General features: G+C 38.8%; 1 protein-coding gene across 2 annotated transcripts; it reads left to right on the top strand.

Moving 5' to 3' along the window:
• The first annotated feature begins 4,872 nt into the window (after positions 1-4,872).
• LOC104598930 (S-adenosyl-L-methionine-dependent methyltransferases superfamily protein) lies at positions 4,873-11,696 on the top strand. Of its 2 annotated transcripts, none has more exons than XM_088899929.1 (7): positions 4,873-5,140; positions 5,473-5,642; positions 5,718-5,838; positions 9,551-9,675; positions 9,802-9,930; positions 10,027-10,191; positions 11,054-11,185. In XM_088899929.1, exons 1-7 carry the CDS (start codon positions 4,969-4,971, stop codon positions 11,060-11,062), a joined length of 891 nt encoding a protein of 296 aa, XP_088756055.1. In that variant the 5' UTR covers positions 4,873-4,968; the 3' UTR covers positions 11,063-11,185. The 2 variants fall into 2 exon arrangements, with proteins under 2 accessions (XP_088756055.1, XP_010259529.1); XM_010261227.3 differs by having other exon boundaries at positions 4,876-5,140; positions 11,123-11,696.
• Positions 11,697-14,015: the final 2,319 nt, after the last annotated feature.

Here is a 14,015-nt window from a genome sequence, read left to right as displayed (position 1 = left end):
TTTCTAGTCTGACCATCCAATCCAGTCCGGTTTTGAAAACATTGAGTCTAAATGTACTGTCGGGTTGTTGCCTGTTTGCTTTAGCCTCTTTGAATAGCTTAACTAGAAGAGTCCGGATCTACTGATGACAACACATTGCTGGCCATACACATCCAGCTATACATTGTGAATATCGGTGTTTTAAAGTATAACTAGTATTCCTGTTGTGCGACAAGATGCACGTGTGTCACAAGTGACTCCTTCACCGTGCCATCAAACACCTTCCACCGTGCCATCAGAGTGCCTACAACATGCCTTCATGGTGTCATCATGTGTGCCATGGGTGGGCTATGTATGTATTTTGTAAGGGGGGATTGCCAATGGCATTATTGTAATTACTCAGTATGGTTTTCACCATTTTGATGTTTCCTTTTGTCACTCCCCCAAAAGCTTAACATACTCTTTGAAGAGAGGTAGGTAGTCAAGTGAATCAGTAGCATGTAAAGGTTAAGCATGAGATCCCCTCGACACTAAACTGTGTGCTTGTGTTGGCCACCAATTTATTCAATACAAAGTGCCTTTTTGACTAATTTGTGTGCCTTTTTGTTGTTTTTTGTGTGTTGTTGCTTGCATTCATAGGTCTACTCGACCCCATAGAGAGCCACACGGGGCCACGTCGATTAGCCCCGTGACAGTTGGTATCAGAGGAGGTTGTTCCTCAATGCACGTGACCCTTGCATAGCAATACTAGTGTTAGCGCAATGAAGCACAACCGTGAAGTCACCGGTGAGATATAGCAGGGCCTTGCCCATGCTCGGGAGACCGGTGAGGCACTAGGTGATAAAGCCATCGCGGACAAAGCCCAAAAGGGCCGTATATCCAAACCAAGCAAGCGCGAAAAGTCCATTGACAAGCTTGCTGCCTTTGACACACGCATTCTTCGTTGCGAGGTGACCATTGGGGAGATGTGTGATCGAGTGGAAGAGATCCACCTCAATGTTGAGACCATCAAAAGCTCCATGGTGGAGCTAGAAGCTTGCTTGAACGACATCTTGAGCAAGGTTCAAAACATCTTGAATGGCACCCTCAAGGAAGTCCTTGGCACAACATCCCGACAAGAAGGGAGCTCATCCCGATCCAACATCCAAGACCAGGTTGACAAGATGAGAGCTGAATGATCGACATGGAAGAGAGCCATGCCCCCACCTGTAGCCATTCAAGCACAATTAGAAAGTATTGAAAGAGAGTGGATGGCCATGAAAGCAGCCATGGCCGCTCCTACTGACCTCCAGGCACAACTGGATGACATGATAGGAGACATGGCGCTCCTAAAGAGATTGATGGCCAACACTCCTAGCCCCTCCACAATGCTGGCCCTTACTCGCATAAAGATCCGAGAGCCCACACCTTATGCCAGCTCCCGCGATACTCGAGAACTCGACAACTTCTTGTGTCAAATGGAATAATATTTCCTTGTTGCTGGCATTGATGATGACCTTACTCAGGTTCGTACTATTTCTATGTTATGGTGGCGCAGGTGATGCCTAGACATTGAATGGGGCACGTGCACCATTGATACATGGGCCGATTTCAAGCGGAACTGAAGCGACAATTCTACCTAGAGAACGTGGAGTACCTAGCCCAAAAAAAAGTTGAAAGCACTCGAGCATGGGGACTCACTCCACGAATATGTCAAGAATTTTTCAGCCCTTACCCTAGAGATCACAGATATGTTCGATAAGAATCTACTGTTCAATTCCATGGATGGACTGAAGCCATGGGCCGAATTGGAGCTCCAACATCACAACGTGCAAGACCTCGCCACGACAATGGTAGTGGCAGAGGAACTAACTGAGATGAGCTTTTCAGATGAGGAAGCCCCCAAGCTAGTAAGCCCGCGTATCCCAAATTTGAGTGGGGGAGCAAGTCAATCGCGCCCTTCGTACGACAACTCCACCTTCGACAAGCCAGCAAGATAAGACCACGAGAAGAAGCCACAAGGAGAGCAAGGCCCTCAGCACCACTACAAGCCCAGGACCACCGGACCCCCACATTCCTGTTTTATTTGTGGGGAGAAGCATTTGGTTCATGACTGCCCAACCAGGAAGAAGCTCAATGCCCTTGTCGCCAAGCTCAGTGATGATGAGCAAAGTGACAAGGAAAAGTCAGTGCAGGCGCCAAGAGTGGGCGCCCTTCAACTCTTCAACCTGAACATGGTGAAAGAGACAAGGTGGCTCAAGGCCATGAACTCTGGGGCCAAGGCGATTGAAGGCATAGCCCGTGGGGTTGATTTCCAAGTTGGGCCTTGGACAGGCAAGACTAATATATCAGTGGTGCCCCTGGATGACTTTCAAGTTGTTTTGGGAATGGACTTCTTGACGTAGGTGGAAGCAGCACTCATGCCTCACATCAACTCTTTGTGCATCTTGGATGAACGTTCCCCTTGCATGGTACCAGTTATGACTTCCACTAGGGTCCACGGGAAACAAGTTTCAGCATTACAATTTTTTCATGAAGAAGCCTTGTTCGAAGCCAACATGGAGGAAGCATAGAAGTTCCCCACTCCACTAGCTGAAGAAGCCACCCTTGAAGCCAACCTTGACGCCAATAGGAAGCAATAGGCAATCAAGCCATCCTCACCACTCCAGCAATAGAGTTCATGCTCACCAACAACCATCAAGCAAAGTAGAAGACCTAAGGCCGTGTCCAACTTCGCCCACACCTACTACCACAACCACTAGGGAGAGCAAGTGCCACCCAAGCCATTTAGGGACCACTTTCGCACCATTTCTCAGACTAAATCACGTAGTAGTCCTATGAGTAGTCACCCTTGGGGAAAAATTCATGGGAGCCAACACCTCAACAATCCAAAATATCATTTTGACCCTTACCTGGCCCAAACCTTCCCTATAACCAAACTGAACCAGCCACTATCATACCTTGAGGCCGTCAGGAAAGGACTTAGCCATAGGAACCCCCAATAGAACAAGCCATCCCAAACATGCCACCCAAATACACACTTTGGCCTTGGACAACAACCGGTTCGTGGAACAGTAGAAGAACCCTCCTTCCGCATCAACAACTCCAAGGGACCAGTTGAAGTCAATCTCCGAGGACGTAAATCGAATTGAGTGGGGGAGACTGTCACAAGTGACTCCTTCACCGCGCCATCAAGCACCTTCCGTCGTGCCATCAGAGTGCCTACAACGTGTCTTCATGGTGTCATCATGTGTGTTATGGGTGGGCTATATATGTATCTTGTAGGAGGGATTGCCAATGACATTATTGTAATTACTCAGCATGATTTTCACCATTTTGATGTTTCCTTTTGTCACTCCCCCAAAAGCTTAACGTACTCTTTGAGGGGAGGTAGGTAGTCGAGTGAATCAGTAGCGTGTATAGGTTAAGCACGAGATCCCCTCGACACTAAACTGTGTACTTGTACTTGCCACCAATTTATGCAAATACAAAGTGCCTTTTTGACTAACTCGTGTTCATTCTTATTGCCTTTTGTGTGTTGTTGTTTGTATTCGTAGGCTTACTAGACCCAATCGAGCGCCACACGGGGCCCCGTTGATTAACCCCATGACACATGGGCAACAATATGTGGTGTCAGCAAATCCAAACTCTAACTAAGTGCTTCAAAATAGCTGAATCTTCACCTCAGCCCTTCCAATTGGGTCGGACTCCTAATGTATTATGGGAATTACAATTTCTTTATTTCTTTTATAATTTGGATAAAATGGAGAAAGACAGAAAGTGGTGTAATGCTGGTTTAAAAATGTTAATAGGTGATTCAGTGGCGGCTCATGAGGCCCTTTTGGGCCATTATACAAGGATGGGGATTCTCATAAAAACCGAAAAACCAAAAAAAAAAAAAAACGAATCAAATTGAACAAACCGAACCAAAAAATGCGATTAACCGAATTGACCGATATATATATATATTTATATGTATACTATATTTTTTTAATATGTCTCACATATTACCTATATATTATATAAATATATATACATATTTTATATTTATAATATATATCAAAAATATGAAAAAAACTGAAAAACCAAAGAACTGAATCGGTAAAAAACTGAACCGTTTTGATTTGAAGATCTTAAAAAACGGTAGGACTGATTCAGTTTCTAACAAACTCTCATGATTCGGTTAACTGAACTATGAGTACCCTTACGCAAGGGACCCTAAACCATCATCCATTCGTTCAGACTTAGTTGGGCCGGGCTCATGGGTTGGGTTGACATTTTGCTAGGTTTACGGCTCTATGTCCAATCGAGTCAACTAGGGGTGTTCACATTAAATGTCAAACCGACCAAACCAGCCTGAACAAACTTGAGTTGGTCGGTTTTTCAAAACCATCGATTAGTTTTGGTTTATATGAAAAAATAAACCGAGTATCCTATATGTATAAGTAATTATTAATTAGTCCCTACCCTATATCTTAAAGGTTTATTTTTTATTTGTGTTTTGTTTGAACTTTGAAAAAAATTGGTTATTTATGATAAAAACTAAAAACGTAAAACCAACAAAAATATAATATAATGGTACACTATTTAATTCAGTTTTGTATAAATTTAAATATATATTGACAAAAAAAACAGTTTTGCATAAAAAATTAATCGATTTAAATATATATTTTAATTTTACATAAAAACTAAAAAAGAAATAAACATAAATATAAATAGATAATTTAATTTAAAATATATATAAAAGTTCACCCAAATTGATCCTTCATATTTGGTCTGTTTTGGTTTAGTCAATAAATGAACTGACTAGATCGAGTCGGTTGAAAGAAATGATTCAAACCGACCCGACCCGCGAGGAGTGGGCTAGCGCTAAGTGGTAAAGAGTGCAGACGTGCAGTGGAATGGTTGGATAATCAGGGACCCAGCCGGTAGCTGCCTTTCTGTTGCTGGGTTCCAAAAATTTACAGAGAAACAAATCGTGCCGTGCCTTCATTCATTGTTGTCAAACAAATGGGATGCTTCGCCCCTACAGCTGCAATCGTACGATTGCCTCTAAACTACGCTTTCGCAAGGAAGAGCAATGGTGGGCTAAGAGCAAAACTCAACGACAATGACAATGATGCATTTCTCCAAGCGGCCATTACTGGCGCTTCTCTTCGGTTTCAGGAAACTCACCAACCAGGTACTCTTACCCGCTCAATAATTTTGATGGAAAATCGTGTTTGTATTTGCTTATTTTGAATTTTTACCGGGAAATATCGTTGAAAGCTGGTACTCTGGGTGGATTTACATTCGATGAACTGGAGTTGGGTGGTACCCGTTAAGAATCTTTATCGATTTTCATATACTTGCTATCGTTATTTCTTTTTTGAATTAAAACTTTAAGTGTGAACAGAACTTTCATTATTGGGGTTTTGTCGGTGATGATTCATCTCCAATGGAGTAGGCGTAGCATTTCCAGATCAGATGTGAGAAGAGTAATTCTGTCATTCTGATTAATCCTTGTACTTGCAGAGCCTCTTCTTATTGACCCATATGCTGGTTGTTTCGTTGCTCATGACATTAAGAAGGATATGACACAGTATCCATTTTCAATTACAACCCCAAACCACTATTGCCTTGCAACAAAGTTCATCGATGATAAGTTACTTGGCGCAGTCAACCATGTGGATGGGCCTAGGCAGGTACTTCGATTGGTTGAAACTATAAGTCTGTGTCTGTTCATTCCCTCATACGACTTGTCGACTTATATCCTGCAGGTTGTCTTGTTGACAGATGGTATGGATACTCGGCCATATCGTCTCAACTGGCCAAGCTCGACCATGATATTTGATATTTCTCAGGAAAGAGTTTTCCAGATGGCAGCTCAAAAACTTCATGGTCTGTGCCATTTCTTATTTCAATCTCGTGGATTATTATGAAATATCTGCAGTCTTTTATTATAAAAAATGCAGTCTCTGCATCATTGTTATGACTCTTCATGGAAATAATTTTTATTCTTTGCTTTTTAAATTTTGAGTTTTTAAAATTACATAAGAATGCATTTGATTGCTTATATATATATATATAAGGTTTAATTTACTGTGAACACCCGTTACCAAGAAAACAGAGTCAATGAAAAAACAATGATAGTAAGTAGTAACAATGAGAACAATAATAAATGAAACTTCCTGGGAGTATTACCCAGAATTTCATTTTTACTTTTTTTGAAAAGGTTATACAAAATTATATTGATATTGGCAAAAATATTCAAAGTCCCTTTGTACAAAGTCTATAAACACAGCGCTGCCTATGTATCAACAAACATATTGGAAATGTTAAAACTCTCAGTGGATGAAGTCCCTAGAGCTTTTCACAGAATATACAGTGGATGATATGTTGAGGAAATGGGACGAGATTGCTAGCTGTACCCAGACTAAAGCTGGGGTGAGTGTGTCTTGGACTCCCCCACTGCATAAAACTAAACTTTGAGGGAAGTAGCATAGGGAACCCTGGACAATCAGGGATTGGGGGTGTCTTTAGGGATGAGAATGGGGTTGTTTCTGCCATGTTCTCAGGCCCAATTGGAGTGGGTGACTCTCTCAGATCTGAGATCCACGCAGTTATGGAAGGTGTCTAGAAAGCTAGGGAGATGAATATCAGAAAACTCATAATTGAAGGAGACTCGGAGGTAGTGGTTGGGTGGCTGAACAAAGAAGAGAGCGGTTTATGGAGTTATAGTAATTTGAAGAGGAAATTCAGATGGCTGGTTTGAGAAATGGAAGTTAAAATCAGTTGGGTAAAAAGATCAGCTAATTCTTTTGCTGATGGGTTAGCTAAACAAGGGGTGGACAGGGACGTCATGTTTTGGGCACAGATGTAATTTAATTGTATTCTTCTTCTGTTCTCTTTTTCTCTCTTGTTTCTTCTCTTGGGGCTCATAATGTAGTTGGAAGATAAGAAAATTTGTCTTCCTCTATGTAATTATTGTGATAATTAATGGATTGTGTTATTGATAAAAAAAAAGTTTAACTCTCTGCAAAACAATCTATGAATGGAGAGCCAATCCCTAAGGAAATAAAAAGAAGAATTGATCACAGCCTCTACAAGTTTTCTCTTATCTCAAACGCTGTAGTTTTCCTTTTAGCCAGATTACCCGGAGAATAGCCAAAGGGAACAGATGAGCATTATATTTTGCCTTTCCTACTCATGCCTTTGATGTGCCATTACCAGAAACGGGCAGAGACAGAAGCAGGCTGACACAAAGAAATTGTAATGCCTGCTGATAATGATGCCAAATTTTACTCGAAAATTTGCAGTAGAGAGAGAGATGGCTGGAGCTCTCAGGATTCTGTTCACACTTCACATTAGAGAGCACAGAGTATTGTCTATTCTCATGCCCCTTCTTGACAGATTTTCTTTCATCAAGCATTTGTCCGAAACCACCACCCAAGCAAAGAACTTGACCTTGGAAGGTGCAACAGCCCCCATATAGCCTTAATAGGAAGGGGAAGAGTCTCTGTCCCCACTTGTTAGACCTTGGTAGAATGATCTGACAGAGAATAAACCAGAATGCATCCATTTTTGGATCCTACAGTCCTTGGCCTGAGGGTTACATATTTGATTTTGCACCTTGGAGGAGGGCAGTTCTGCTACCTGGTTCATCTCCCAATCATTGAAGTTTCTTCTAAAGGTGAGGGACCATATTATCTTGCCACTCACCATGTTGTAGGAATCAGTAACTAAGGCATCTTTATTGCTGGCTGCCATGCAAAGACAAGGAAACACACCTTTCAAGGGTAGCCATCGCAGCAAGGGTCCTTCTAGAAGCTCACCCTGCTACCATTCCCTATCTTATACCTGATACATTTTAAAATAAGAACAAGACTTACAAATGCTATTCACATGCCACAACCATAAGAAAGATGAGAGCCCTCCACATCCCAACCATTGCTGCTTAAACCATATTTCTCAGCAATTAATCTCCTCCAAAGGCCATCAGGCTCAGCAGAGAACCGCCATAGCTATCTACCCAAAAGAAATAAATTGAATAATTTTACTCTTCTTATGCCCAAACCACCTTGGCCAATGGGTTTGCATACCTGCTCCCAATTAAGTAAGTGAATTTTGGGATAATCTTTCCAGCCTGTCCATAGGAAATCCAGCCTTGCAGCATAGGTTACCCACCTTCCATCATGTTATTCTCACTCTTTGTGGGCCCCCTTAATTCACAGTCCCTTTCATCATCTCTTTTTTCCATTTCATGGAAAATGCCCACTAATCCCAAATCTAATTTGTATCTTGCCGTTAGAGGAACCCTGTTCTGCTGCATGGAGAGATGATGTAGCAAATAGATGACCCTTAAGATTTCCCATGTCTTAACTCTCCCAGCATGTCAAGTCAAGCCTATAGACATAAGTTTTTCCTAAGCATATTAGACATCCAAAGCTTAAATTCCCAATTTGAAAGACATCCAGCGAAAAACTAGAAAAGAAAGAACAGGATGGTAGTATAGGCTCTTGGTCACTTGACTAGCAAACCTTAGGGGTGCTCATAAAAAACCAAGGAAACCAAACTAACCTGTGAGTGTGTGTGTTATACATTTATAGCATTCATATATATATATATAAAAGCTGAAGAACCAAACCGAGCAACCAGTTATCCAATTGATCTAGTTCAGTTTTGGTTTTTTGGAACAATGCAAAAACTGGTGGGACCCATGCTCATATATGTCTCCCATCAAGAGGAAAGTAACAGCTGCACCCCCTGCATTTGTGGTTGTTGATGCCAAAGAGAACAAGATATTCAATTTTGAAATTCATTATATTCATGACAAATTGGATGAACTTTCTGGACAAAGAAGAAGATTTTGCATGCATGTTAGCTATCCATATAGTCTCATTCTTTTCTAAATTAAATCTCATTGAATTGTAATTGGAATTTTATTTAGATTAAGAAAACCAGTTGCATGGTCTTGGAAAATATGTATCTGGCATGCCACAATTTATTGAAGCACTCCTAAGGCTTTTATCATCTGCTTAATACTAGTAACATTGTTGCAAGGGCTTGTGCCTTTATGATATCTCAATCTTCACCAAAATCAGATACCAGATAGTTCATGTGAAGCCTCATGGATTGAATATTCAGCTGGATTGATGATACAATCTTGCCCCAATGCTATGCAAATAACAAGAGAAGAATATATAGGCATTACTGTTTACATTTTACAGAACCTAAAATGTGATAATGATTCTGATATTCTCTGGATGAAATTTGGTAATACAGAACATTCTCAATCCAGGTCCTTAATGAAATGAAACTTGATCCATGATGAAAACTTTCTTTCTATTTGGCAACAAAACCTTTTACCTTCATTTCCTTTATCATCCATCTTTCTTTATGAATCCAGTCTTTGTACCTCTTTTGTACTTTATCCAACGATTGGAAGTTTGTCAGTACTATTAATTCTTTCTATTTGGTGGTCTTCATTTTTGTCCTAGCATTATGAAAACTCAATTGGTTTTACTTTTCAAATGTCATGAAATTGCCTATTTGGTTCATATGGAAGAGTCATGCAGGATCACTTAACAATATCCTTATATAAAATCTTTAGGTGTTGGGGCAAGGATTCCTAAGAGTTGCTTGTTCCTCCATGTTCCATTGGAATCATCTGATATACCAGCAACCTTATGCAGAAAAGGCTTTAATGGTAACCGACCCAGCATATGGGCATTTCAGGTGTGTTATGATTGTCAAAACTATCAATTTGTAGAAACTCAAATATTCCTTAAGTATCTTTCCTTGGCTTCCTAAATGCATAAATTGTTGGATGCTTGAGTGGGTTAACTGTATATGTCTTTGCAGGGACTACCTCTTATGACTATGGCAAAGTTTACAGAGATTTTATTCATTGTCAGCAGTTTAGCTATGAAGGGATGCCTTTTCCTAGGAGAATTGCCTGCCTGGTTGGTGGAAGCTGAAGTTGGGATCAAGGTGACTGTGCCATAACCCCTATGTTGATGTTTATTGCTTGGAAACATTCACCTAAATAAAATGGAAGTATAATTTGCTCCTTATATTCTTTTGCAGACTGATAAACAGAAATGGATGGACAAGCTTTTCATGTGTAATGGTTTTAAGGTGGATGTGGTCTGCTATGATGAAGTTGCAAGGAATATGTGTAGAGATATACCATCGGGAGACTATAAAAGAATACTTTTTGTTGCAGAACAACTGCGCTTCTCAGATGATCAGGTAAACAAAAAAAGCAAGGTTAGGTGTAATAGTTGCTGAAGGAAATACAAGACGGATGGGATATTTTGTAAAGCGTAAAGCAAAATAAAACATAAGGCTCCCTTTGTTTGCAATTCAAATCCGAACTGGATACAAAATTTGCACTCCGTTCAGATTTGCATGTATTTTGTTTGTAAGCATGATCGATACCCCTGCCTAATACAAAAATAGCACTCATTGGCAGTGTAAGATTTGCATCCCAAAACTGATGCAAACTTGCAATCTTATCCTTTGCAACAAAACGCACACAAAGTAAAACTGAAATAAAAAGTAAACCATAGATTGCATTCCTGTATATTTGGACTGCCAACAAAAGGGTCCTAAGGACAGAAGAAACATGGGCTCCAAATTCAAAATTTTTCTGGAATATTTGTATAACCATGATTTGCACTCCAGTTCAGGTTTGCATGTCTTTGTTTGTAACCATGATTTACACCCCTACCTAATGCATAATTTGCATTCATTAGCAGTTTAAGTTTTGCATTCCAAAAGCTGATGCAAACTTGCAATATTATCCTTTCAAACAAACAAAACAAAGTAAAACTTTGAAATAAAAGTAACCAGAGTTCGCATTCCTGTACATTTGCTCTGCAAACAAAAGAGTCCCATAAGTGCATGGGCTCCAAGTTTAAAAAATTACTGGCATATGTTGTGATCTGTCTACCTGAACTTGTTTGCCATATTTCCTGCTGTTTGGTAACCCCTTCTTAGCGATCTACCCTATAGGAGCTTCATTATATGACAAATATGATTTTGCAATTTGCATATATTCTGTAGTTGAAATTTGCCTGGGATTTTGCTTTTTTTTTTTTTTGCTTTTTAGCACAAGTAATGTTGTGTATAAGATGATAAGCTTGCTGAAAGATATGCTTGGCTCCCACTTGTACGACAGATGGAAAATTGGAGAAGGGAATTTCAGAGGATAGAGGAAGAAGGAGACGAAGATGGATTTGAGGAACTCTAATAGAAGACAATGATTACTACCTCTTTGGCGGCGGATGTGACTTTTTATTTTCCATTTATATCGGTTGATTGGTCTGCCACACCGTGGATTACGAGTTACCACTTATCAAAAAAAAGTTCCAACTTCCAAGGTTCAGGTAATCGGGTTCCAGACTCCCAACACCCTACTAAGATAAGAAAAAGGGTATATAAACATAAGATTAATGGAAAGTTGTGAATGCCTTGATTCATTGTGGCTCACGGAGCAAAGGCCTAACAGGTTGATGCCTCAAAGTCTGAAATACGGTTACATGCTTACACCAGAATATTAAAGTTGTTATTGGCTTTTTTCTCTTATTTTTGTTGGTGTCTCATGTATGACCTTTGAGCAATCAACACGGGATTCTGTACTTGTTAGAAAGAGGGCATGTGTATCCTCTCTATCAAAAGGTTCAGACTATGATACTGTACTGGAAAGTGCATTTATGTGAATTATTAGCATGTATCATACTGTACTTTGTAAAGTGTATCGTTTTCTCTTGCTTTCAGCCAAAATCATCCTCCTCATCGTCTAAGCCTTTGTCCAACTAGAATGAGTTGGTCACATGAATCTTGTTTTCCCATTCCATTTTCTTTAGAGCCATATTCATCATTAAATTGTGGGTGCTTAAATCACTTCTTATTACATCCGTTTAAGTCTTTTTTTATCTGTCCCCAACTCTCCTATCCCCCTTCAACTTGTAAATGATCACTTTTCATAATGTTATAAATGATCTTCTATGCATATTGTCAAACCATCTCAATCTAATTTTTCTCATTTTGTATGTGTTTGGTTCCATGAGTGTTTATGGATTAGATTGTTTATTTGTACTTTTTTACTTTAAACGTTTATCTATACTTTTTCACTTTAACGTTTTTTACTTTAAATGTTTCCTGTTTTTGTTGTTTGGTTGGGTTTCACTTTAAAAGTTTTTTGTTCTCTACCTCATATTAATACCCATTAAAGTGTGCCACATCAGCATTTGGTTTCAAGAAACACGTCGGGGGAAATAAGAATTTGTCGTTTTCCCAAATGCCCCATGCACAAAAATCAAATTGTTTCAGTTTTCTACCATTTATTTGATAAACGGTGAAACCAAACAGGTGTTTCATTTTGTTTCATATGCAATAAATGCCAATGCCTATGTGGCATTGATGTGGCTGTGTTTTTTCAATAAATGCCCACGAAGTGATGAAACCAAACACAACCTTTGTCACCTAATAGAGTTACTCCTAGGTTCCTTCATAACTTCATTTTTAACAATATCCTTTCTAGTTTTATGGTTTTACCACTCATCCATCTATCCAAGTATTCCCATTGTTGCCATACTCATATTTTGGATATTTCGTTTCTTGATTGCCCAGCATTGCTCCATAATATAACATTGTTGGCCTTAAAACATTTTTTTATAGAAATTTTCCTTTTAACCCAAGTGGTCTTTCATCTTTCCCTTTCACGCAAGACTCAAAGGGGTGCTTTCAACCAAAAAGGAATGATAAAATATCACTAATTTCTTAAAATCATTATTGCCTTTTTCTCCTAAATGCATGTAGATATGCAACTAATCTGTTTTGAAAGAAGTTTTGTCATCAAACTGGTGTAATGTGCTCATTTTGGATAAAGATGTGTATGGCATCAAGGTTCAAACTATCAATGCTGTCGATATGAAATTTTAAGGTATTAGAGTTTTAATCAATCGATACTAATTTTTAACTCCTTTCATTGAACATTTTACCGGTGGAAATGTCATTATATTTTATCATTTAAAAAATTGAAATGGAGTCATCATCTATAGCATATCGAAGAGGTCAAAAGGAGCATCCAGCAGGAAGAAAACAAAGTAACATCACCTACGTACTATATTCTCTTTGAGCATGTGGATTATGTCTATCAGAGCCAATAACAAAAAAAGATAAAAAAAATTGGTCTAATAAATGTAATATGATAAAAATATTAGTCAAATTTAGATTTGTGTTGAATACGTTTTGTTTTAAATGTGTGAAGTATAAAAAAATCATCACATTTTATATGTAGATATTTGTCTAATATATTAAGTTTATGCATTTGTAAAAGTATAAACAAGTTTTTAATTTTTAAAGTAGATATAAAATTAAAAGTTCCCGAATTTTTTGTCCCTTATTTTTGAAAATCTGAATTTTAGAAGTATTATACATTTTTCCGAATTATTTGTCTATTTCTCTTATTCTCTATATAATTGAAAAAGTGTAATTCATGTAATTTTCTTAAGAAAAATGTCAATATGCACATAATAAGCGTATTATATGAGAATTTACTAACTATGGATTAATGATGATGAGATTAGCAAGATCATGCCTTATAAACTTTTAATATAAGAATATATTTTATTAATTAAGGAGGGAGAAAGGGCAAATTTAAGAAATTATTTGCATATGCAAATTTTAATTTTATTAAAAAAAATCAGGATGCAACTAGGGATGTCACAGGAATCAATCCAAACCCGACCTGCCCCAACTAATGGAGAGGGATACCGAACCCACCCCACCCCACCACATATATGGTACATCTATACTCAATTGACAATATATAGTGCCCATTTGGGAGGGTTTATGCAGTGATAGAGCTACATTAGTTGAGCCACTTCTGAAAAGGTACTTACCCTAGGGCTGTCACTGGGTCAGTTCTAAATCGATTATGACGGTTCTAGTTTCATGATTTTGCCCCAGCTAATAATTGGGTAGGTTCTATTTCTTGCCTGTCCTGAATGAATCAAACTCGGAACCAATTGTTTTATTAAATACATAGTATTTTCTTATTTTTCTTA

Source organism: Nelumbo nucifera, chromosome 3, assembly GCF_055504915.1.
Source record: "Nelumbo nucifera cultivar China Antique chromosome 3, China Antique-T2T, whole genome shotgun sequence".
Classification (NCBI taxonomy): Eukaryota; Viridiplantae; Streptophyta; class Magnoliopsida; order Proteales; family Nelumbonaceae; genus Nelumbo; species Nelumbo nucifera.
The sequence above is the reverse complement of the archived record's forward strand: the minus strand, read 5'-3'. Positions and strand labels throughout refer to the sequence as shown.